The 25765-nt window shown below is 59.9% G+C and overlaps 1 protein-coding gene across 1 annotated transcript in view; it reads left to right on the forward strand.

Moving 5' to 3' along the window:
- Window positions 1-25765, forward strand: part of SPTB (spectrin beta, erythrocytic) — a 106295-nt gene that overhangs the window by 34481 nt on the left and 46049 nt on the right. The window contains exons 4-18 of the mRNA XM_045013853.1: window positions 618-791; window positions 1600-1691; window positions 2228-2308; window positions 2699-2814; window positions 3720-3832; window positions 6325-6512; window positions 7379-7496; window positions 8600-8758; window positions 10697-10999; window positions 15122-15272; window positions 16008-16878; window positions 17428-17565; window positions 22530-23286; window positions 24897-25099; window positions 25278-25368. Of these exons, the coding sequence (XP_044869788.1) occupies window positions 618-791; window positions 1600-1691; window positions 2228-2308; window positions 2699-2814; window positions 3720-3832; window positions 6325-6512; window positions 7379-7496; window positions 8600-8758; window positions 10697-10999; window positions 15122-15272; window positions 16008-16878; window positions 17428-17565; window positions 22530-23286; window positions 24897-25099; window positions 25278-25368 (3555 nt within the window). The remainder of the gene's footprint in view (window positions 1-617; window positions 792-1599; window positions 1692-2227; window positions 2309-2698; window positions 2815-3719; window positions 3833-6324; window positions 6513-7378; window positions 7497-8599; window positions 8759-10696; window positions 11000-15121; window positions 15273-16007; window positions 16879-17427; window positions 17566-22529; window positions 23287-24896; window positions 25100-25277; window positions 25369-25765) is intronic.

Consider the following 25765-nt stretch of genomic DNA (forward strand, 5'->3'; position numbering starts at 1 on the left):
CTCCTTGCACGGCCCCACAGGCGGCTCCGTTCTGGTTGGGCCCCGAAGGCTGCTGGAGCTGACTCCAGTAGCCAGTATTCAGCCCTGATGGGAATAGCCAGAGGGCAGAGGAGCCTGGGCATAGGCCCCTCCCGTACGTCACCATCTGGGGGGGAGGGAGATGATCTGGTTGAGGTGGGTGCTCTGCCTCATCCAGGATCCTCCCTCAGGGCTGGGGCGGGGGCTGCTTTGCAGCAGCAGTGTGGCTGGCCGCATCCCCTCAGCCCAGAATCAGGCCCACTGTCCATAGGCGGAAGCTCCTATAGTTCTGGGCCGAATCCCTTTGTTCAAAGTCTGAGATGCATAGCGGGACGGGGAGGGCTCCAGGCTGCAGGGAAGGGGGTGACCGAGGCCAGCAGCAACGTGTGGGTGCAAGACATTCTCCCAGCCGCCTCGGGAGGGTGAGTTCTGATGGGAACAAGGCAGGGAGGGCTGCGCCAGCCTACTTCCTCTGCCCACCCAGGTTGGTCTGTAGGCTCTGGCGTCTGCGTGCTCCAGCCGGCTGGGGGGCACCGTTGCACCAGGCCTGGTGGCTGGGTGCACCCTGGGTGACTGGCTCATCATCTGTCGTCCCCCAGCCCAAGCCCACCAAGGGACGGATGCGCATCCACTGCCTGGAGAACGTGGACAAGGCGCTGCAGTTCCTCAAGGAGAAGCATGTGCACCTGGAGAACATGGGCTCCCACGACATTGTGGACGGCAACCACCGACTGGTGCTGGGCCTCATCTGGACCATCATCCTCCGCTTCCAAGTAGGCCTGGCTCTGAGGCCAGCTGGGGAGTGGGGCCGTGGGCACGTCCCCGGCTATAGCCTCTGGCGGCCAGGCTGTGCTGTGTGCAGGGAGCCGGGGGCACAGAACGAGGGGCGCTCGGCACCCGTTTACTCCCTTGTGCCAGCTCCCCGCTTCAGAGAGGGAAGCGGCCTTCGCAGAACCTCCTCTCCTTGCCCGTCCCTTGTAGGTGGACATAGGTGGGAGGGAGGGCAGCTGGGAGGCAGGAGCTGCGGAAGCTTCCTAAAAGTGGGGGGTCACCGGTGCCTGAAACATGGCCCCACCCTCATGTTGCCCCTTCCCTGAGGCTCCGCCCCTATACCGCTCCTTCCCCCTGAGGCCCCGCCCCCACGCCGCTCCGTCCCCCTGGGGCCCCACCCTTGTATCGCCCCCCTGAGGCCCCGCCCTTGCACTTGACTACCCCTTTCCCCAAGGCCCCGCTCCCATGCCGCCGCCTCCTCACAAGGCCCCGCCTCCTGCTCGCTCAGGGGGAACAGGCTGAATTGTCGTCCGCTTGCTGGGCTGCTCCCGGGGCAGAGCCCTTGAGGAGCAGGGAGGGCGGGCGGGCGGCTGGGCAGCAGAAACTGCTGCTTGGTGGGGTGCTGGGGCACAAAAGTCTCCTGCCTCTGCCGGCCTTTCCTGGCTATTTCAGATCCCAGGACCTCCCGAGTAGCTGGGCACCTATGAACCTAAGGCTGCTGGACAGCGCCTCCCCGGGGGGAAGCCCCTCTGCTGTGTCGTGGGCAGCAGGCTCGGGTTCATTCTGCAATGCCTTTTGTGCTTCTCTCAGATCGAAGACATCATCGTGCAGACTCCAGAAGGCCGCGAGACGCGCTCTGCCAAGGAAGCACTGCTGCTCTGGTGTCAGATGAAGACCGCAGGGTACGATCCAGCTAATGCTAGGAGCTAATCACTGTCCCCCTCCCAGCATCGACAGAAGAAAACTGGCCGCAAGAGTCTGGCTTATGGGATCCAGTGTTTTCCAGTCCAGAGTTCCTACAATCTAACAGGCACACGAATCCCATCGGCACCAGTCGGGGAGGGGGGGCTATACGTGTCTCAAATAGTCTAGTGGCCCTCTGGCTTGCTAGGCGCGTCTGGCCTTCCAAGAAGTTCCTGGCAGTGTAAGAAGTACATGGTGTCTGTGTCTAGTGCTGAAAAACATGGTAAGGCTGGGATCTCCCAAGTGGCCTCCTCTGGGATTCAAGCTCCCAGCTCCCCTTTGCTTTTGGTAGGTTCCTCTGCATTCCCATGCATGTATCTGAGACAGCGCTCTGGCCCCTGCCTCCCACAGCCGGTGCGTCCATACAGCACAGGGGGGCAGGCCAAACACCCATCTAGACCTGCCTTCCTAGGAGCCACGCCCAGCGCAGTGCTTGGGCCGGAGGGTGACGCCGTGTTTCCTCTTTGTCGTGCAGCTATCCCCACGTTAACGTGACCAACTTCACCTCCAGCTGGAAGGACGGCCTGGCCTTCAACGCCCTGATCCACAAGCACAGGTAAGAGCCCCGTCACCACCCTAGCTAGCTGCTCTCCCCTCACCAACCCCTTGCCCCGTCATTAGGGTGGGCTCCGGGGCTAGGATGGCCCAGTGGTTTGTGCACTGCACTGGGAATTGAGAGACCTGGATTCAGTTCCCTGCTTTGCCCCAGATTTTCTGGGTGACCTCGAGCAAGCCACTGAGGTGCCGTGCCTCAGTTTCCCTTCTGCCCACGGGGGATAATAGCCCTGCCCTACGTTAGGGACTGTGAGGTGCCCGGATACTGCAGTGCTGGGGGCTGGAGAAGGTCCTAGAGAGCAGCCAGGCTGTCAGCTTGGAAAGTGCCTTGTCACGCGTCGTCTCATTCTGCTCGCCTAGTGCAGATCTTCAAGTTCCTCTGCATTCTCAGGCCTGACTTGATCGACTTTAAGAACCTGGAGCATTCGAACGCCCGGCACAACTTGGAGCATGCCTTCAGCGTGGCAGAGCGGCAGCTGGGCATCACCCAGCTCCTCGACCCGGAAGGTAAGGGCCCCCTGGCTCACATGTACCCCACCCCCCTGAGGTTACTGCAGTGCACTCGGCTCTGTTTCACCCTGCCCTCGCACAGGGTCGGAGCTGCATGGCTCAACTTAGCGCAAAATATTAAAGGCCACCTTAAAAATGAAACGATGCCTTCGTGGTGTGTGCAAAGTGCACCCTCTCCCGTCTGCAAGTTCCTACGATGTTAGGGAGGAAGTGTTTCCTAGTGGGTAGATCACTGGACTGGGTCTTTGGGTTCTATTCCTGGCTCTGGTGGATGACCTGGGCAAGTCATGGCCCTGCTGTGCCTCAGTTTTCCCATTTGTAAAAAAATGGGGATGATGCTCCTGGATCATGGAAGGTGCTCTGGGATCTACACGTGCTAGAGAAGAACCAGATGCCATTATTCGTTTGTAATCTTTGTATGGGATGTTCTGCACAGGGCGCATGAGTGCTTCTTTTAAAAGCTGCAGCCTGCCGGTTCGCTGTAAGTTTCCCGCTTGACCTTTTTAGGACAAGTGTAAACCCAAGACGCAGTCAATGGGCTTCCCAGAAAGGATCACTTCTGGTGAAATCTTTTATCAGAACAGTGGCAGGAATTTCAGGTTTACCATGATCCTGGGTTGCAGGGAAAGGAGACCTCACAGCGGTGTTTTCGAGGGAGGTTTTGCTTTTGAAAATGGGCCCCTTTCAGACGCTGTGCCATGGAATGTTCTAAGGGTTGTTTTAACTCGCTCTGCGTCTGCCATCCCAGCATGTAAATGGGATGCTCCGGCACACATGACTGGGGATGGCGGTTTAGTGTTAGGCCTCGATATCGGTGCATCACAAGGCTACTGCTCACAATTTCAAGCCAGCACTTTTGTCCCAGAATCCTTCACTGCTTTCTCGCCCTCTTTGCTGTGCAGATGTCTTCACGGAGAACCCCGATGAGAAATCCATCATCACCTATGTGGTGGCGTTTTACCACTACTTCTCCAAGATGAAGGTTCTGGCAGTGGAAGGGAAACGGGTCGGCAAGGTGAGCGCGGAGCCCTTGGCTCCTGACTCGGCGCGCTTGGGCCTTCTCCATGAGCTTCCATTTCTTCTTTTCAGGCTTCACTGAGCCGAAAGCCATTCTGCAAGTTCACAGGAAGCATATAAAATATGCACAAGCCATGGAAACCAAGCAGACCCTACCAAAACATAGCCCTGGAGAGCTGTATCACAGCACCTCCTCCGCAGGGATCTCCTGGGCCTGCTCTGATTTAGATCAGAGACACGTCACGGTCCGTTCTTTGGTGTAGTCCTTAATTCAAAGGGCCGGGTCCCCAGCGGGTGTGAACTGGCTCCTTTGGAGTCATTGGATGCACGCCAGCCGAAGGTCTAGCCCAAGACGTTGATACAAAGCAGTGTATGCCAAAGGGTGGTACACACGAGCTCTTGTGTCTTCTCCGGGTTGCACAAATCGGTACTTACAGGGCACGAACCAGCTGCCTCTTAATCTCCTTTTGGATAAGCCAGCAGAGGCTCCTCGCGCTAGCGGGCAAAGGCAGAAAGCGAGTCCGTGGCAGGGCGGGGAATTTAGATAAATCCAGGCGAGAAAGAAATTCTTAACAGGGAGGGGAGTTAACCAGGGACGGGACCGGGTACTGGGTTCTCCATCACTTGGCATCTGTAAATCCAGGCTGGATTGTCTCTCTGAAAGCCCCGCTCTGGCTCAGCCCTGAGTCCTGGGCTGGCCGAGGGAGGAGGCTCTCCAGCCTGGTCTGCAGAAGCTCAGCCTGGATGGGCCCTGCTGACCTTTAAGGCCTATGAATCTGTGAAACCAGCAGAATCTGTGAAACCTCTTTAAGGCCCAGCCACCCCCCGCCAACAGCACTTTCCATCCCCCTCGTCTCTGAGCCCCAAGGCCCCTAACTCAGTCCCTTCTCCCAGCTTTGGAAACCGAGGGGTTAGGACAGGGCCTGGCCAGGAAACGCCAATTCCCTTTCCTGAAAAATGTCCAGGTTTCAGGGTTTGTTTTTATTCTGCAGCAGCACAAGAAGTAGCCCCTTCTCGGGGCAAGGGCCACGAGAAAACGAAAGGGCGCGAGCGAGAGGCAGCCGTAGCCCAGCTAAGCCTGGCTTGATCGTCAGGCCTCTGGCCTGGGATGTGTGGGGGGCCAGCCCTCGCCCACCCCAGCATGGCCCCGTGGTCTAGGGTTGCCAACTCTCCACTTGCACAAAACCGAACACTCTTGCCCCGCCCCTCCTCCGAGGCCCCGCCCATGTTCTGCCCCTTTCCTGAGGCCCTGCCCCCGCTCGTTCCACCCCTCGCTGTCTCCACTCTCACCAGGCTGGTTCGGGGGGCTGGAGTGCGGGAGAGGGTGAGGGCTGTGGCTGGGGGTGCAGGCTCCTGGGTGGGTCCAGGGATGAAGGGTTTGGGGTGCAGGAGGGGGGGTCTGAGCTGGGGGTTGGAGCCAAGGGGTTTGGAGTATGGGAGGGGGCTCTGGGCTAAGGCAGGGGGTTGGGGTGTGTGGGGGGTGTGAGGGCTCTGGCTGGGGGATGCGGGCTTTGGGGTGGGGCTGGGGATGAGGGATTTGGGATACAGGAGGGTGCTCTGGGCAGGGACTGAGTGGTTCAGAGGGCGGGAAGAGGATTAGGGCTGGGGCAGGGGGATGGGGTGCGAGGGTGTGTGAGGGCTCCAGCTTGGGGTGTGGGTTCTGGTGTGGGGCTGGGGATGAGAGGTTTGGGGTGCAGGAGGGTGCTCTGAGCTGGGACTGAGTGGTTCAGAGGGCAGAAGGAGGATCAGGGCGCAGGGGGTTGGGGCACAGGGGGGTCGGGAGTGAGGGCTCCGGCTGTGGGATGCGGGCTCTGGGATGGGTCTGGGGATGAGGTGTTTGGGATACAGGAGGGTACTCTGGGCTGGGATTGAGGGGTTTGGAGGATGAGAGAGGGATCAGGGCTGGGACTGGGGCAGGAGGTTGGGGCTGGGAGCAGGTCAGAGGTGCAGGCTCCGGGCAGCGTTTACCTCAAACAGCTCCTGGAAGCAGCGGCACGTCCCCTCTCCGACTCCTACGTGGAGGCACAGCCAGGCAGCTCTACACGCTGCCCCGTCCGCAGGTGCCACCCCTGCAGCTCCCATTGGCCGCGGTTCCCAGCCAATGGGGGCTGTGGAGGCGGTGCTTGGAGCGGGGGCAGTGTGTGGAGCCTATGGCTGCCCCTACATGTAGGAGATGGAGCGGGGACATGCCGGCTGTTTACCGGGAGCTGCGGACAGTCAACGGCCAAGTCAGCAGTGCTGACCAGAGCCGCCAAAACTCCTTTTCGACCGTGTGTTCCAGTCGAAAACCGGACACCTGGTCATGCTACAGAGGTCAGGGCTCTGGCCTGGGATGTGGGAGGCCCAGCCCCAGCCCAGCATGGTCCTGTGGTTCCCTTGGGTACCTTCCCTGGGCACATGCACCCAGAGGGGGTCCCTGCCATGCAGGAGCACAGACACTGCCAGTGGCAGCAGCCGGCAGTGTTCATTGTTCTCCTCTGCTTGTCGAAGGTGATGGACCACTTGATGGAGACGGAGAGGATGATTGAGCGGTACGGAGGGCTGGCCTCTGACCTGCTGACCTGGATCGAGCAAACCATCACCGTTCTCAACAGCCGCAAGTTTGCCAACTCCCTGATGGGGGTGCAGCAGCAGCTGCAGTGTTTCAGCACCTACCGCACCGTGGAAAAGCCCCCCAAGTAAGCAGCTCCTGGGTTAGGAAGCCAGCTCTGCTGTACTTGCCGTCACCACTCTCCTTAAAGCGCTTTTCATCCATCCTGCTCAATGAGCTGTACGAAGGAGGTAGCCTTATCAACATGGTCCAGGTGGGGAAACTGAGGCACGGAGTGGCCATGACTCACCCAAGGTTGCGGCACAGATTGGTGGCGGAGCTGGGAATCAAACCCAGCTCTACTTGACTCCCATGCCAGTGCCCTGTCCACTAGACCACACTGCCTCTTGACTGATTCTTGACTGAAACGAAGTCCAAAGCAGTGGTTCTCAAGCTTTATGGGCTCGGGATCCGTTTGTAACTGTTTATGGCCTGTCATGACCCAGTAAATAGTCTGGGGTTGGAGGCTGTGGGGTGGTTTTGGTCAGATCCGGCCCCCCGAGAGGGTTGGGGTTTGGGTCTTGCCTGGCACTCGCCCCCTAGTGACGTCTCCTGCAGCCCCTGTGCTGTGGGGCCGGCTGGGCTTGGGTCCATGCTCCAGGCATTACAACTTCTTCTCTGCACCTGGCCCAGTTTGCATTCATCTTTCTTGAGCCTGGGTGACCAGAACCGCTCGCCCTGTTCCAGAGGAGGCCCTACCAACGCCTCGCACAGCGGTATGTTAGCTATGCCCCGTGGAAACACGGGTACGTCCAGCTCATAATCACCCGGATGTTCTGCCTTCTGGCTTTCCCAGCCCTGAGCCCTGAGCAGCCTGCCTGTTACTGACACCAGATGCTGTAAGTGCCACGGGGACTGAGCTGCCGCAGGCACGAGTTTGGAACGTGCTGTCCCTTGGCGATGGGGCTGGCTTGGTCCGTCCATTGTCCGTAATCTCTCCCTTTCGCTGCGCAGGTTCCAGGAGAAGGGGAATCTCGAGGTTCTGCTCTTCACCATCCAGTCCCGGATGCGAGCTAACAACCAGAAAGCCTACACCCCTCACGAAGGGAGACTCGTGTCCGACATCAACCGGGTACCTGGAACTCCTGCTTCCCACCTGCACTGGGGGAGCGAGAGGGGGGACATGGTCACTTAAGGGATGGGGTGACTGCAGCTCAGGGTGACGTCCCCCAGCCAGCTTTGATCTCGCAAATAGCGGCGGAGCGGCGGCAGCATAGGTTAGCCCAGGTGAGGTTCCACAGCCCATGCTGCTGCGGCTTCACTGCTGTCTGCACCCGAGCAGGCTAGATCCAAGCTACACGTGCACGTAGACAGGCCCTGAGACGCCGTCCAGAATGGGTGGGGGGGGCCTCCCCCCACATTGGCCTCACCTGCTGGCTGAACTCTTTGGCTGTACTCCGCTTTGGATGTCCGTTTTGCAGCTCGCCCATTGACCCCAGCTGTCGCCATACACCCCAGGGGGGAAGGGCTGGGGGGAAGGGCCAGCTGGCATTGGGTGCAGCAGAGCACTTAGACCCCGGCTCAGGACGGGCGCTGAGAGCTCACATGGAAGCCAGGGGGACTTAAACGCACGCTTAACATGAGGCGTGTGCTTCCCTGGATTCCCTTAGGGCTCAGCGACCCTTTCCCATGTAAGTACAGAGAGATCCAACATAGATTTCAGTGCGGCTACAAGGGAGGGAAGATCTCACCCCCTGGGGCCTGCTGGCATGTTGCTGAAGCAGCAGGACCAGGGCCAGCAGGCCCCAGGGGGTGAGATCCAGCTTTTTTGCCACCCCAAGCAGCGAAGAGAAAAAAAAAAAAAAGCCGCGATCGGCGGCGCTTCAGCGGCTGCTCTACCGCGCCGCTTCGTTCTTCGGCGGCAATTCGGCGTCCGGTCCTTCCCTCCGAGAGGGACCTGCCGCTGAATCACCACCAAAGACCCGGACGTGCCTCCCCCTTCCATGGGCCGCCCCAAGCACCAGCTTGCTGCGCTGGTGCCTGGAGCCGGCCCTGAGCAGGATGTCCGTGGGGCCAAAGGCCATTGCGGGAGGCAGCCAGCGGGGGAGCAGAACGCTTTCTGGCTGGTGCTGCAATGGACCATCTGTAGGGACCGTTATTAGCCCTTTCTGGGCCTGCCAGCTGGTTTCGCATGCCCGGTGGAGCCTCACTCTTGCCTGTGATGCCTCTGAGCAGGCCTGGGAATGGCTGGAGAAGGCGGAGCACGAGCGGGAGCTGGCCCTGAGAAACGAGCTCATTCGGCAGGAGAAGCTGGAGCAGCTGGCCAGGCGCTTCGACCGCAAGGCGGCCATGCGGGAGACGTGGCTGAGTGAAAACCAGCGCCTGCTGGCCCAGGTACGGGGTGTGGGCTGCCGGCGGGGAGACAGAGCAGTAGGGTTGCCAACCCTCCCAGTTTCACCGGGAGTCTCCCAGAATCAGGCCCTATCTCCCAGAGGCTACTGCAGCCACACTGGGAGATTTGGGGCACTAACAGTCTGGCAGCACAGTGGGACTAAGGCAGGCTCCCTGCCTGCCCTGGGCATGTGCCGCTCCCAGAAGCAGCCGGCACCGACCCTGCAGCCTAAGGGGGAGGGGCTCTCTGCGCACTGCCCCCGCCCTGAGCACCGACTCCACAGCTCCCATTGGCTGGGAATTGCGGCCAATGGGAGCTGTGCGGGTGGTGCCTGCGGGCAGGGGTGGCACACAGGGACCCCCGGCCCCTCCACCTAGGAGTTGCTGCCAGAGAGATGTGCAGGTAGTTTTCGGGAGCCGCTCAAGGTAAGTGCCCCCCCACCTCCTCCCACACCCCAACCCCCTGCCCCAGCTCAGAGCCCGCACCCCTCACCCAAACTACCTCCCAGAGCCTGACCCCGCACCCCCTCCTGCACCCAAACCCCAGGCTCCGTCTGGAGCCCCCTTCCACACCAAATTCCCTCACAGAGCCTGACTCCTCCGACACCCAAATTCCCTCTCAGAGCCCGCACCCCCTCCTGAACCCCAACCCCCTGCCCCAGGCTCAACCTGGAGCCACCTCCTACACTCCGAACCCCTCAGCCCCAGCCCAGAGCCCACACCTCAACCCCCGCCCCAGCCTGGTGAAAGTGAGTAAGGGTGGGGGAGAGGGAGGGAGGGATGCAGGGGGCTGGGGCGAGCGGGGCCGGAGCCTCGGAGAAGGGGCATGGATGGGGCCTTGGGGAAGGGGCAGGACAAGGGTGTTTGGGTTTGTGCCATGAGACAGTTGGCAACAGCAGGCCAGACCTGCGGCTGCTGCACCCTGAAGGCAGTGGGGATTTGCCGATTTGCAGCACCCTGCGGGGGGCCGGGGGTACATTGTGACCCACAGCAGCTACGTGGCAGTGAGCACAGAGCTCCTGAGGCCATCTGTGCAGAGCTGCTCTTCCAAGCAGAGCGTCGCTTTACCCCACTTCTCCTCACGACCCTTCCTCCACCCTTTGTCCTGCGAGCAGCACCCGGCTGCACTAAGGGCTGGCTCCAGCTGCTGCTGCTCGTGTCCATGCGTGTGTCCCAGCCGGGACTGACCCAGGGTCCTCCAAAGCGAACCGCCAGCGCAGCTACAGTGTGAGCTAACGCTCTGTCACTGGGCTGGAACAGCTCATGTCCTCGGTGGATCCAGCCCAGGGAGGGACCTGGCACTAGAGCCAGGCAATTATTTTGCACAAAGCCCTTTTGGGAGAAAAATGGAGATTCGGCGAGGCAGAAATGTTTCGCCGCGGCGTGGCAGTTTTGCCAAATTATCAACGCATTTAAAAAAAAAATCTGGAACAATTGAAACCTTTTGATTTTCTGGTTCTAAATGACCTTTGGTCTTCATATTTTCTTGAATTTTTATTTAAAAACAATAAAAAAATGTTTAAAATAGTCCAAATCAAAATGAAATGTTTAGAAAAAACATCATTTCTGGTGCAGCCTAAAACAATTCCCTCCCCCCGGGCGAGTTTTCAGAGTTGCCGGCAAAATGAGAAGTCCATTGACTGCCCAGCTGTGCAGGTGACACATCCTCCCTGGTGGGTTCCACCCAGACCCTGCTCCCCCTTGCAGCACGGCCCCCATGCTCTCTGCACTGCACACGGATACGTAAGGGCAAGGATGGGGCATGGTGGCGCGTCTGGTGCCTGTTCATGCTCCTGCTGGATAGAGGTGCAGGCAGCTGGGCTCCCAACCAGTGGGGTTTGGAGACTCCGTTCCCGTTAATGGCGTTGGGAAGCCCCCGCCCTGCTCTCTGTGGCCCGGCTGCAGGGGGGGCTGCATCTGACCAGGGCTGTCTCTGGACAGGATAATTTCGGCTGCGACCTGCCGGCGGTGGAGGCTGCCAAGAAGAAGCATGAGGCCATTGAGACGGACACGGCGGCCTACAAGGAGCGGGTGCAGGCCATCGAGGAGGTGGCCCGGGAGCTGGAGGCGGAGAACTACCATGACATCAAGCGCATCAAGGCCCGGAAGGACAACATCCTGCGGCTGTGGGACTACCTGCTGGAACTGCTCCACGCCCGGCGCCAGCGGCTCGAGATGAATCTGACACTGCAGCAGCTCTTCCAGGACATGCTTCAAGGCATTAACTGGATGGACGAGATGAAGGTGAGGCTGGAGGCGCTGAGCAACGCCACGGGCGGGAGTGGAGCCTGCTACCCATGGGGCCCATGGCCTAAGTTCCCTGTAAGCTGCGCAGCCATGCCGGCTATCAAGGGCCACACAGGAGAGGTGGAAAGGTGGAGCTGCCACTTCTGGGGAGAGGTGCCTCTCACCCGGCCCCAAGCTGCTGCGGCTAGAGAGGGCTGCGGGGGAGTCCTCTCTCCCCACCGCATCCCTGGGGCAGCCTGCACCCCAAGCCCCTCATCCCCGGCCCAACCCCAGAGCCCGCACCCCCAGACAGAGCCCTCACCCCCTCCTGAACCCCAAACCCCTCATCCCCAGTCCTACCTCAGAGCCCGCACCCCCAGACAGAGCCCTCACCCCCTCCTGAACCCCAAACCCCTCATCCTCAGTCCTACCTCAGAGCCCGCACCCCCAGACAGAGCCCTCACCCCCTCCTGAACCCCAAACCCCTCATCCCCAGTCCTACCTCAGAGCCCGCACCCCCAGACAGAGCCCTCACCCCCTCCTGAACCCCAAACCCCTCATCCTCAGTCCTACCTCAGAGCCTGCACCCCCAGCCAGAGCCCGCCCCCCCCCCGTACCCCAACCCTCTGCCCCAGCCCTGAGCCCCCTCCCACACTCTGAACCCTTCGGCCCCACCCCCACCACCCATCACCTCCATATTGGTGCACAGAACAAAATTCATTCTGCACATGGACGTAAAAAATTAGAGGGAACACTGCCCGTGGCCCTCTCTGGGGCCTGCTGCCCACAGGCATAGGTGCCGACTCCATGGGTGCTCCAAAAAACATAGTGGGTGCTCAGCACCCATCAGCCACAGCTGTTCGGCGGGGCCCCAGGGACCAGCTGTTGGGTGGGACCATGCCAGTCAGCTGTTTGGCGGCTTGGGGGAGGGTGGAGAGCAGCAAGTGGCGGGTGGGCGGGAGCCTGGGCAAGGGGCAGAATGGGGGCAGGAGGAGGCAGAGCGAGGGCAGGGCCTCAGGGGAAGGGGCAGAATGGGGGCGGGGCCTCAGGGTAGAGCAGGGCCCCCCCCAGGGAAAAATAAAAGTCAGGGCCTATGCCCACGGGGCAGGCTTCTGTCATGCATCTTTTAGTCCCCATCTGTTAGCCCCTAATATCATTGTCCCTCAGCCAAGTGCAGCAGCTGTTGGGGCCAGGCAGGTTGGCTTCCTAATGGAGGAGAAATCACTCATGTGGAATCTGGGGTTTTTTAGTGCCACGGGAGGGAGTTTGGGTGCAGGAGGGGGTTGGGGCACAGGGCTCGGAGTGCCGGCTCCGGGAGGGAGTTTGGGTGCAGGAGGGGTCTGGGGCATGGGGCTCGGGGTGCAGGCTCCGGGATGGAGTTTGGGTGGGGGAGGGGGTTGGGGCACGGGGCTCGGGGTGCAGGCTCCGGGAGGGAGTTTGGGTGCGGGAGGGGGTTGGGGCACGGGGCTCGGGGTGCCGGCTCCGGGAGGGAGTTTGGGTGCAGGAGGGGGTTGGGGCACAGGGCTCGGGGTGCAGGCTCCGGGAGGGAGTTTGGGTGCAGGAGGGGGTTGGGGCATGGGGCTCGGGGTGCAGGCTCCGGGAGGGAGTTTGGGTGCAGGAGGGGGTTGGGGCATGGGGCTCGGGGTGCAGGCTCCGGGAGGGAGTTTGGGTGTGGGAGGGGGTTGGGGCACGGGGCTCGGGGTGCAGGCTCCGGGAGGGAGTTTGGGTGCGGGAGGGGGTTGGGGCATGGGGCTCGGGGTGCAGGCTCCGGGAGGGAGTTTGGGTGCAGGAGGGGGTTGGGGCACGGGGCTCGGGGTGCAGGCTCCGGGAGGGAGTTTGGGTGCGGGAGGGGGTTGGGGCATGGGGCTCAGGGTGCAGGCTCCGGGAGGGAGTTTGGGTGCAGGAGGGGGTTGGGGCATGGGGCTCGGGGTGCAGGCTCTGGGAGGGAGTTTGGGTGCGGGAGGGGGTTGGGGCACGGGGCTCGGGGTGCCGGCTCCGGGAGGGAGTTTGGGTGCGGGAGGGGGTTGGGGCCTGGGGCTCGGGGTGCAGGCTCCAGGAGGGAGTTTGGGTGCGGGAGGGGGTTGGGGCATGGGGCTCGGGGTGCAGGCTCCGGGAGGGAGTTTGGGTGCGGGAGGGGGTTGGGGCATGGGGCTCGGGGTGCCGGCTCCGGGAGGGAGTTTGGGTGCGGGAGGGGGTTGGGGCATGGGGGTCGGGGTGCAGGCTCAGGGAGGGAGTTTGGGTGCGGGAGGGGGTTGGGGAACGGGGCTCGGGGTGCAGGCTCCGGGAGGGAGTTTGGGTGCAGGAGGGGGTTGGGGCACGGGGCTCAGGGTGCAGGCTCCGGGAGGGAGTTTGGGTGCGGGAGGGGGTTGGGGCACGGGGCTCAGGGTGCAGGCTCCGGGAGGGAGTTTGGGTGCGGGAGGGGGTTGGGGCATGGGGCTCGGGGTGCAGGCTCCGGGAGGGAGTTTGGGTGCGGGAGGGGGCTCGGGCACGGGGCTCGGGGTGCAGGCTCTGGGAGGGAGTTTGGGTGCGGGAGGGGGTTGGGACATGGGGCTCAGGGTGCAGGCTCTGGCTGGGTGGCGCTTACCTCAGGTGGCTTCTGAAAGCAGCAGCACGTGCGGCAGCAGCTCCGGGGGGCTGGCGGCTCTGCACACTGCCCATTTGCAGGCACCGCTCCTGCAGCTCCCATTGGCCGTGGTTCTCCATTCTCAGCCAATGGGAGCTGCGGAGTCAGTGCTTGGCAGGGGCAGCTCCAGGCACCAGCGCGCCAAGCGCGTGCCTGGGGTGGCAAGCCACGGGGGACGCACTGCCAGTCGCTGCAAGGGCGGCAGGCAGGTTGCCTTTGGCGGCAAGCCTGCGGAGGGTCCTCTGGTCCCGCGGCTTCGGCGGACCTCCCGCAGGCGGGCCGCCGAATCCGTGGGACCAGGGACCTCCCGCAGCCAAGCCGCCCAAGGCAGCCTGCCTGCCGTGCTTGGGGCGGCAAAATACCTAGAGCCGCCCCTGGTGCTTGGGGTGGGGGCAGCGCACAGAGACCCCCTTTGCTGCACCTCCGCCTAGGAGCTGCTCCAGACACGAGCCTGCCTTAGCCCCGCCGCAGCACCAGACTTTTAGCGGCCTAAAAGCTCCCGTTTTGGCTTCAGTAGCCACCAGGAGATCGAGCCCGAGTCCAGGAGACTCCTGGACAAACCGGTGGTCACAAACAGCATGCAGGCCAGCCCCCCACCATCCGGGGGCTCAGCCCACACACCCCATGCCTGATTCCCAGGGAGCAGCCCTTGCCCCAAGAACTGCCTCTGGGTAGCGAGGTCAAAGCAGAGAGTAAACCCTCCTGCTGTTTGCAGGAGCTCCCCAGCCAAAGATCGCGCATCCTAAATGAACACCAATGCCGCGTTTCTTCAGCGTGCGCCGCTTGCATGCGGAGAGAAGAACTTGTAAGATTGTGTGGAACAGCGCCCCCTGCCCACCCCCGCGATAGCAGCGTAACACGGAGCCTGCCTTTCTGTGCCAGGCCTCCCGCAACGCGTTCGTGGTCGGTGCTGTTGTCTTCCTCTGCAGGGTTTTTGGGTTTTTTTTTTGGTTCAGATGTTTAATTAATGACGCTTCCAACCCCTCACCTTATGAGCTAGGGGCAGGACTATTATCCCCCCCTTGGGGGAAACTGAGGCACACGGGGGTTCAGTGCCCAAGGGTACACAGCAAGTCAGTGGAAGAACAGGGAGCAGAGCCCAGGCAGGGCCGGCTCCAGACCCCAGCGCGCGCTTGGGGCGGCATTTTGCCGGGAGGGCGGCAGGCGGCTCCAGCAGACCTTCCCTAGTCATGACTGCGGAGGGTCCGTTGGTCCCGCGGCTCCAGTGGACCTCCCGCAGGCATGACTGCGGATGCTCCACCGGAACCGCGGGACCAGCGGACCCTTCGTGGGCACGTCTGCAAGAGGTCCCCCGGAGCCGCGGGACCGGCGACCGCCAGCGCGCCCCCCGTGCTTGGGGCGGCCAAATTCCTAGAGCAGCCCCTGAGCCCAAGACTCTAGAGTGGGGGTCTGGGAAACACACCAGCCAAGCAGGCCCCGTGGCGTGGGCACAGCAGGCGAGGGCCGGGGAAAGGAAACGTAGCTTCTCCTTCGCCCTCTCGCCCTGCTCTGCGTAGGCACGTCTCTTGTCGCCCGAGTTCGGCAAGCACCTGCTGGAAGCGGAGGACCTGCTGCAGAAGCACAAGCTGCTGGAAGCTGACATGGCCCGCCAGGCGGAGAAGGTGCGCGCCGTGAGCGCGGCGGCCCTTGCCTTTGCCAACGGCGACGGTATGTGGAAGCGGCGAGCGACGCGTCTCGTGCCGGCGGGGCCGGCTGCGGGGAACGAGGCTGCGAGAGAGCCCATCAAAGGGACCCCGCTGCTGGCCCGTCATCACTCTCACTTCTCCTCAACCCTGCTCCATGCCAGCCCTCGGCTTGTTCTGCCCTTCCCTGGGTGCCTCGGCTTTTGTCTACGCCCCTCCGGTGAGGAGGTGCAGGTCCCAGGGCCGAAAGCCGGCTGTGTTCTTACTTCCCCAGGGCAGGCCAGTGCATTGAAAACTCGCCTGGCCAGAGGGGGCTCTGTGAGTGGGAGAGGGCCTGGAACTAGGGAGACTGGGTTCAGATCCTGGCTTTGCCGCTGGCTGCATGACATCGGCAAGGCACTTAGGGTGCGTCTACACTGTAGCTGGGAGGTGGGATCCCCAGCTCCGTCGGCGCGCTGGCCCTGCGGGGGGCGGCTGTCAGCGCGCTGGCCCTGCGGGGGGCGGCTGTCAGCCCCCAGAGCTGGGAATGACCCCCCACTGCGGCCGTGTAGACACAGCCTTAGTCTCTCTGGGCCCCAGCTGTGACATGGGGATGACAATCGATGGGGAGGGGTGGCCATTTGTGCCTTAACTCGAGAGCTCTGCCCCACCCTGGTGGTGTGAGGGACGGGATGGCTATTGAGATCTAGAGAAGAGGCCTCCTCGGTGATGGAATTTCATGCTTTAAAGCTGCCTCCATTCTGTCCCCTCCCCCGCGCAGGCTATCGGCCGTGCGACCCCAAGGTCATCCGCAACCGCGTCAGCCACCTGGAGCTGTGCCACCAGGAGCTGCTGGCGATGGCCGCCGAGAGGAAGGCTCGCCTGGAGCAGTCCAAGCGCCTGTGGAAGTTCTTCTGGGAGCTGGACGAGGCGGAGAGCTGGATCAAGGAGAAGGAGCAGATCTATTCCTCCTTGGATTATGGGAAAGACCTGACCAGCCTCCGCATCCTGCAGCGGAAGCACAAGGCCTTTGAGGACGAGCTGCGGGGCCTAGGCGCCCGCCTGCATCAAACCGTCCAGGATGGGGAAGACATGGTGGCCCAGAAGCACTTTGGCTCCTCCAAGATCCGAGGCAGGACGGAGAAGGTGAAGGCGCTGTGGGCTCAGCTCCAGGAGCTGGCCTCATTCCGCAAGAAGAACCTGCAGGACGCCGAGAGCTTCTTCCAGTTCCAGGTGGACGCGGACGACCTGAAGGCCTGGCTGCAGGACGCCCATCGCCTGGTGTCCAGCGACGAGGTGGGCCACGAGGAGTCCTCCACGCAGGCCCTGGTCAGAAAGCACCGAGACCTACTGGACGAGGTGGCGGACAACAAGAGAGTGATGGACGGCCTGAGCCAGCAGGCCCAGAGCTTCCCGGCCGAGCTGCGGGGCGCCCCGGAGTTCCAGAACCGGCTGCAGGCCCTCCAGGCCCTCTACGCCGAGCTGGTGTCCCTGGCTGAGCTGCGCAGGCAGAAGCTGCAGGATGCGCTGGACCTCTACACGATCTTCAGTGAGACGGACGCCTGCGAGCTCTGGATGAGTGAGAAGGAGAAGTGGCTGGAGCAGATGGAGATCCCAGACACGCTGGAGGACTTGGACGTAGTGCAGCACAGGTACCTGGGCTACCACCGTCAGGGACAGCCAGGTACCCCCTCCCTCTGCCCCCCTGACCCTAACCCCGACCCTCAGCTAGCTAGATACATGTAGGACCTGAGGTGGTGAAGCACAGGTGATCCACTTCAGGGGCAGCCTCTCCTTGTTCCAGCGCGTCAGGCGTTGCCCCTTCCGGCAGTGCCCAGGGTTTGGAAGGGGCTATGTGGCTCCTAGCCCCCTTGGCTCCCTTCTTTCTGTGCTCAACAGCGGGCACGGAGCCTTGCTCTGTGTGCTACGGCCCCAGCCCCACTCCTAGCCCACCCCAGCTCTGCTCACAAGCATCGCGTGTCGGTGTCAGCGTTAGCGCGGCTGCTCCATCCGTCGGTGCTGGCGCAGGGCTCTGGGCACCTTGCCCGGGGTGCACGCTGGCACCAGAGGGAAGGCGGCGGGGAAGGCCTTGTGCCCTGGGCCTGTGCCCAGCTCAGCCAGGGAGGCGACCTGTGGCACAGCTGCGGCGGCGTTGGGCAGTCCCGGTGCTGTCCTGCCAATTGCTGCCTGTGTGATTGCAGGTTTGACATCCTGGAGCAGGAGATGAGCACGCCAGCCTCCCAGATTGACGGCGTCAACCGCGCAGCCGCCAGCCTCGTCGAGAGCGGGCACCCGCGCAGCGGCCGCATCAGGCAGTGCCAGGAGCGTCTGATCACCAGGTACCGCCCCACCCCTCTGTGCTAGCCACACTAGCTGTGTCCCAGGCCTGCCTGTCGGGGACACGGCTGACTGGATGCTTCCCAGCGATCCTGTCCCCAGGAGCTGCATATTCAGTGTGTGCTCTTGCTAAAACCACAGTGGGCATCCCCCATCCTGATGCTGGCTGTGTTCCCTTTGCTAGATAAGATATATTAGAATCGGAAAAGGTACAGAGACGGGCATAAAAAAAATGATTAAGGGTATGGAACAGCTTCCAGAGGAGGAGAGATTAAAAAGACTGGGACTTTTGTTAAAGAGACAACTCAGGGAGGTCTATAAAATCATGACTGGTGTGGGGGAAGGTGAATAAGGAAGTGTTATATACCCCTTCACGTAACACAAGAACTAGGGGTCACCAAATGAAATTAACATGTAGCAGATTTAAAACAAACAAAAGGAAGAATTTCTTCACACAGCAGACAGGCAACTTCATTACCAGGGTATGTTGTGAAGGCCAAGACTATAACAGGGTTAAAAAAAGAACTAGATAAGTTCATGGAGGATAGGTCCATCGATGGCTGTTAGCCAGGATGGGCAGGGATGCTACCTTATGCTCTGAGTGTCCCTAGCCTCTGACTGCCAGTCACTGGGATTGGATAACAGTGGATGGATCACTTGCTATATAACCCCATATAAATCCATGGTGGGCCCACATCTTGCAAACCGTGTGTGACGGGTTGGACCCCCCCCACCATCTGGAATGCCACCTGATGTGCTGGGGTCCCCCTCGTTCCGCCCGTTCCACCAGCCTGGGTTTCCTCACCCTGTCCTAGCTGTGCCAGGCCCTCGAGCCTTTTTCAGCACACACACACCGAGGTAGGGACCTACGCAGCTGCAGAGGGACACAGAGACACTGAGACCAGCTCTGTGTGGCAGGAATCAGCTCGAGGATTTACCCAGCACTCTGAATTTATAGACTATCAGGGTTGGAAGGGACCTCAGGAGATCATCTAGTCCAACCCCTTGCTCAAAGCAGGACCAATCCCTAACTAAATCCCCAAATCCCTAAATGGCCCCCTCAAGGACTGAACTCATAACCCACTCGCGTGCACATACGCTCTGGGGCGTAAACCCAAAATAATATTGTCTTGCACCGTATAGATAAATCTGCACAGCACAAGCTCATAAAAATCGCCCTCTTCCTCAATGTGGAAAGAGATATGCAAAGCTTCCCCACACCCCCCGATATGAATTGCACAAACTGGGTTATGTTATCAATAAGAAATAAGTTTATTCACTACAAAAGGTAAATGTTAAGTGATTATAAGGGACAGCAAACAGAACAAAGCAGATTACTGAGCAAGTAAGCTTAATGCACTAAAGAAACAGGTTGCACATAGTAATTTCTCACCCTAAATGTGGTTTAGGCAGGTTGGTAGAGTTTTTGCAGCTCAGAGTTCCAGTTATATCTCTTTGCAGGCTAGACTGGGGTGGCCAACCTGAGCTTGAGGAGGAGCCAGAATTTACCAATGTACATTGCCAAAGAGCCACAGTAATACGTCAGCAGCCCCCATCATCTCTCCCCTACCCCGTTCCCAGCGCCTCCCGCCAGTGGCAGCCCCTCCAATCAGTGCCTCCCCCTCCCTCCCCACACCTCCTGATCAGCTGTTTCGTGGCGTGCAGGAGGCTCTGGGGGAGAGGAGCAGGGCCTGTGGCAGAGCCAGGGGTTGAGCAGTGAGCACCCCCAGCATATGGGAAAGTTGGTGCCTGTAGCTCCAGCCCCGGAGTCGATGCCTGTACCAGGAGCCGCATATTAACTTCTGAAGAGCCGCATGCGGCTCCGGAGCCACAGGTTGGCCAACCCTGGGCTAGACCAATGTTCACAGTCTGGACTCACCCCTGCCTTTCCCTTCAGGTGTTTTTAGCAGTCTTCCTTCCTGGGCAGGCAATGGAGGAGAGTCCTGAAGGGCTTCCTTCCCAGCCATAAATAGAATTTACGGAAAGCGGGAAGCCTTTGTTTCCAGTGGAAAAGTACCAGCAGTGTCCCAGGTGGTATTTTGTACCAGGTGACATTATCACAGGACCTTGCAGTGTCAGGGCAACCATGAGACAAGGTTTATTTGCAAGGCCCACAGGAAGGAACTCCTGGGAAGATGGGAGATCCACATCTTTGGAGACTCATTGTCTTTTGCTAATGACCCATTAAGGCTGATTGCTTACTGTCTGATGGGCGTTTCCCAATCACATACCCACACGGTTGTAATGGTAACATACACAGTATTCCTAACTTTGGATACAGAAATGATACATGCATACAGCTTGGATAAACACATGCAGAAAATCATAATCTTTTCAATGATACCTCACATGACCCATCTTGCATAAAACATACCTTAGTTATGCCATATTCATATCATAACAGTATTTCTATGAAGAATATGGGGTGTAACGTCACACTCTGTGCAGATGTGGTCGCCCCATCTGAAAAAAGATATATTGGAATTGGAAAAGGTTCAGAAAAGGGCAACAAAATGATTAGGGGTATAGAACAGCTTCTGTCTGAGGAGAGATTAATAAATTTGGGATTTTTCAGCTTGGAAAAGAGACGACTAAAGGGGGAGACTGGTTTGGAGAAAGTGAATAAGGAAGTGTTATTTACTCCTTCTCATAACGCAAGAACTGGGGGTCACCCAATGAAATGAATAGGCAGCAGGTTTAAAACAAACAAAAGGAAGTATTTCTTCACACAATGCAGGGTCAACCCATGGAACTCTTTGCCAGGGGATGTTGTGGAGGCCAAGACTATAACAGGGTTCAAAAAAGAACTAGATAAGTTCATGGAGGATAGGTCCATCAATGGCTATTAGCCAGGATGGGCAGGGATGGTGTCCCTAGACTCTGTTTGCCAGAAGCTGGGAATGAGCGACAGGGGATGGATCACTTGATGATTCCCTGTTCTGTTCATTCCCTCTGGGGCACCTGACACTGGCCTCTGTTGGAAGACAGGACACTGGGCTAGACGGACCATTGGTCTGACCCAGTATGACCATATTCATGTGTAAATTTTATATTTATTTGATGCTCTTATTGCCCAGCACCAGAGAGGGACACCGCTCAGAGGCTGCTTTCAAGTGACATCACCAGTTTCTGACTCTAAATAATAATCTCCCTTCTTGAGAATCCAAACGTTTCCAGCTCCGGACACAGCCAGCCCCAGGCAAGAGAGGGCTCAGGGAACATTTTCAAAAACTCCATTTGCAGAAGTGACTTAGCAGCTTCAATCTCGTTGAAGTCAGTGGGACCTAGTCACCTCTGAAAATGGGATGCAGCTTCTGAAAGCTGTCCCCAGCTTGACCTGCGCTTGCAGAATTCTTACTGCCCAAGGGCCGCGATTCCCAGCAGGCCGCCCAGTCAAACAGGACCTGGACACATAGAGTTCAGAGCCGGAAGTGACCGTCTGATTGCCAGCTCTGACCTAGTGCTCAGCATAGGCTGGAGAATTTCATCCCATTGCCCCTGTATTGACGCTGGTCACTGGTGTTTGGCTAACCTGTTTTCCTAAAAGGCCTCCCGTCTGATCTGAAAACATCGGCGATGGAGAATCCACCCCTTCCCTTGGGAGTTTGTTCCCATGGGTCACCACCCTCCCTGGTGAACATCATTTCTAATTAGAATCTGTCTGGCTTTAACTTCCAGCCTCTGGTTTTTCTCCCTTCCAGCCTGGTTTTTCTCCCTTCCTCCGCTAGATTAAATACAGAATTCCGTTCTGTGTCGCTCAACGCCAGCGTTTACAACAGCTGCATGAGCTCGGACGTGTGGCATTTTCCTGTGTGCTCACAAACTCTGATCCACACAAATCAGTGAGGTCAGAACCAGGCCTGAGCAACGGCAGAGCTGCTGCGGTGCAAATGCCTGGTCCTCCAGGGGGCTTTGCCCACCAGGCCCAGCCCAGTGCTGGCGCATGTTTCGATTAGAGGCAACTCATCCAGTGTTAAACCGAACGGGCCTCTTTTTGAACTGGGACAAAACCGGACGTGGCTTTGTCCGGTATTGGGTGGGGGAATGCCATTCTGCCCCCTCTGGCTCTTAAAAATGGCATCCCCATGCGGTGTGACCTCGCATGCACCATCACGCCGGCAGGGGTGGGCTCACGCCATTCCCAGAAGTCCCAAAACATCTCGCATTCCGGGACCGTGTGAGTGGCCACCTTCCTCTCGATATGAGCCGTGTGCTTTGCGCGGGGCCGAGCCCGGCGACTGATGCAGATGAAGGAGGCCATGTGTAATAACCCAGAGGTGATCTGGGGCAGGACAGTGTGTCAAGGCTGCCACAAGCCCCGGTATCTCAGCGAGCCCCACCTCCATTGTCCTGGCTGTTAGCAGGCAACCAACCGTCCGGATTTTGATGCCTCCGTTTTTGAGAGGCCAACCTGAGAAGGAACTGAAGTGATTTCACACAGGGCTGAACTCTCCCACTCTGCAAATCGGCCCTTTTCAGGGTTCTCCATTTCAACCCTGTCCTTCCCCTCCACTCCCCCAGCTCAGGACCCTCACAGCCTCAGAGGAAGGGCAGGACGGCCTCAGAGGCGTGGCCAGCTGGGATGGGGTGGGGGGCTGCCAGACTCTCTGTTAGGGTCTGGCATTGCCCTTTCAGATCGGGAGCGTGGGCGGCCTGGCTGCATAGCAGCCTGTGGGTGGTACCCCTGCAATCCCAGCCAGCACTGCCCCACTTTGGGGACAGCCCTGGCCCAGCAGAGTAGGGTTGGGGAGTCTCTGGGGCTGGTGCCATCCCTGCCAAGACTGCCGGCACGAATTGAGTTCCTACAGAGTCTGGGTTTGCAGACACTGACAGCTCTGGCCGAAGAGTGTCTGAAGCCCTTTCTCTCCCAGTCTCTCCTCCTTGGCTCTCTCACACAGGGCAGGGCTTGCTCGTGAACCAGGGGCTCTAAGACAGCTCCATGGGGCTTCTGCTGTGTCCTCTGCAGGTGGCACGTCTTCCAGGAGAAGGTGGGGCAGCGGCGGAAAGCGGTGGACTTGGCGCTGAGCCTGCACAATTACTGCGTGGACTGCGAGGAGACCCGCAAATGGATCCTGGACAAAACCAAAGTGATCCAGTCCACCCAGGAGATGAGCAGGGATCTGGCGGGCGTGATCGCCATCCAGAGGAAGCTGTACGGCATTGAGCGCGACTTGGCCGCCATCCAGACCCGGCTGGGGGTGCTGCAGGAAGAGGCGCACCGGCTGGCCGAGGAGCTCCCTGACCTGGCCTCCGACATCTACAGCCAGCTGACCACCATCAACGGCCTCTGGCAGGAGCTGCAGAGGACGCTGCAGAGTCAGGAGGCCTCGCTCGGGGAGGCCAGCAAGCTGCAGAAGTTCCTGCAAGACCTGGATGACTTCCAGGCCTGGCTGTTCAAGGCACAGCAGGCCGTGGCTTCGGAAGAGGTGCCCAGCTCCCTGGCCGAGGCGGAGCAGTTCCGACAGGAGCACGCCGCCATCAAGGAGGACATCGACCGGCACGAGGGCGACTACCGCAACGTCAAGGAGACGGGGGAAGGGGTGACGCGCGGGCAGACGGACCCGGAGTACCTGCAGCTGCAGCAGCGGCTGCAGGGCGTGGAGATGGGCTGGAGCGACCTGTGCAAGATGTGGGGCAGCCGGGGGAAGCTCCTCGCCCAGTGCCTGGGCTTCCAGGAGTTCCTCAAGGACGGCAAACAAGCCGAAGTCATCCTGAGCAATCAGGTAGGGAAGCGGCTGCATCTGTCTGTTACGATGCTGATGTGCATCACCGTCCCAGTGCTCTGGGAGCCCGCTGCCCTGCAGGGTCACTGAAGAGACAGAGGGGGACAGTGAGGCACAAAAGGAGGATGGGACTTGCCCAAGGGCAGATGGTGGAGCCAGGAGTGGAAGCCAGGTCGCCCGAGTCCCTAGCCACTAGGCCCTGCTGCTTCTGAATTTCCACTCGGCCTTCCTTGCACTAGGCTACCAAGCGAGACAGTGTTTATAATTGTTCCCTCATATTTAATAGACCTGATCTGTGAAGATCGAACCTGACTTCCCCTCTGCTGATGTAACCGAGGCCTGCTGGGCGTGGTGCCCTGTCCCCCTCTAGCGGCACCAAGCCCACCCAGAGATTGATGAGTCTGCTACAGCCTTACCTAAGTGCCACGTGGCTTTTAGCTCAGGCGGTAGAGCCTCATGCATTAAACTCCAGAGGTCCCAGGTTTGATCCGGCCGGCCGGCGCCCGGGGTCTGTCCGGGATACAGAGCCCCAAGGGAGCAATGTTCTGTGCGTCAGCTGGTTGGCAGAGTTTGAAGGGCCTGTTAGATCTGCCCAGCCCAGCCCAGTCAGTCACACCCTGCATGGAGGAGCTCGATAACTTGGTTTGGCTAATCAGGGGGATTCCGAGACAAGTAAACCCTGGTGAGGTGAGACGGCCCAGGGGCTAGGAGACCTGGTTTCAATTCGGGAGACCTGGTTTCAATTCTTTGCTCTCTCCCAGGCTCCCCATGTGGCCTGGGGAACCTCCCTTGGGCCTCGATCTTTAAAGGTATTGTGCCAAGCTGATTTAGGAGCCTGTAATCTTCAAAGGGGAATTAGGCATGTAGGAGTCTAAATTCCGTGCAGCAGCACCTCGGTACCTTTAACAATCTGGGCCCCATTCCCGTCTGTCCAATGGAGATAACTGCCCTAGGGCACGGAGGGGGCTTGAGGATGTACACGGTAAAGACTGGGAGGTGCCAAGGCACAGCGGGGCCGGGGGCACAGATAAAGACCCGAGATAGAATGCTGCATCCCCTGTGACCCAAGGCAATACCCTTCCGTACTGATGCCATAGCAGAGAATGGCCCGTTCTGATCACCTCCCCTGCAGAGATCCCAGCACACCGGTAAGCATTGCGCTGTGATTCGGGCACACGGTGAATCCGTCCTCGGGGTAACTCCCTGGGCCTGCACCACCAGGGCTGATTTTGGCCTCTTGCCTCCTTCCCCGGCCCCCTTTTGCCTGGCAGGAAAGGTCAGTGGCGGATGCTCTCATGCTACTGGTCCATTTGCATACATCAGGCCAGTGCCAAAAGCCCTGTGCCGTGCCCTGGAGAGTTACACGTGGCTCAGGAGCACCATGGATACCCAACCCAGACGCTAGCACAAGGACTGTGCTGGAGATGGCTAGGCCCAGCACCCTGCGTTCAAAGCATGTTAGTCTTAGTCTTGTCAATGCAGCGGCCTTCCTGGAACACAGCATGTCCCAGGCGTGGCTGGAGCAGTGTGGGGAGGCAGGAAGGGCGGGTGCTACAGACCCTGCTAAATCACATCTCTCCCCCCCCACCCCACCCCGCCCTCCATTCCAGGAGTACACCCTGGCTCACATGGAGCCTCCGAACACCTTGGACGCGTCGGAAGCTGCCCTGCGGAAATACGAGGATTTCCTGGCCACCATGGAGGCCAACAAGGAGAAGATAACAGGGCCGGTGGAAAGCGGCGAGAAGCTGGTGGCGGACGGGAATATTTACGCTGACAAAATTAATGAAAAGGCCCAGGTCATACAAGAGAGGTAAATTGAACCGCATCCTATCAAGGAGGGGGCCCCCGGGAACCAGCCGCTAGCTATGCTGTCCAGTCCCACCGCTGGCAGATAGCTCTCTCCCCGGTAGTTATGGGCTGATAGCGGGTGTCAAACGAGAGAAGCTGCTGCAGCAATTCTCAGCCTCCTTGTCCTCTCTCCTTTCCAGGTCCAGGACGAACGTGGCTAAAGCGAAGGAAGTGCTGGTTCTGCTGAAAGACAATCACGACCTGCAAAGCTTCTTGCAAAACTGCCAGGAGGTAGGCTGCTGGATGCACAGGCACTGACTCCGTGGGCGCTCCGGGGCTGGAGTACCCACGGGGAAAAATTGGTGGGTGCTCTGCTCCTACCGGCAGCTCCCTGCCCCCTAGCCCTAGCTCACCTCCGCCTCTGCTCTGCTCTGCCTCCTCCCCTGAGCGCACCGCTTCTCCCCCTAGCTCCCAGCGCTTCCCGCCGCGAAACAGCTGTTTTGCGGCGGCAAGGGCTGGGAGAGAGGGGAGAGGAGGGGGAACGCGGCGCGCTCGGAAAAGAGGCGGGGCTGGGGCGGGGATTTGGGGATGGGTCCAACAGGGGCAGGGAGGGGGCGGAGTTGGGGCAGAGACTTTGGGGAAGGAATTGGAATGGGAGCGGGACAGGGTCAGGCAGGGGTGGAGTTGG

The sequence above is a fragment of the Mauremys mutica genome, chromosome 4 (assembly GCF_020497125.1).
Source record: "Mauremys mutica isolate MM-2020 ecotype Southern chromosome 4, ASM2049712v1, whole genome shotgun sequence".
NCBI lineage: Eukaryota > Metazoa > Chordata > Testudines > Geoemydidae > Mauremys > Mauremys mutica.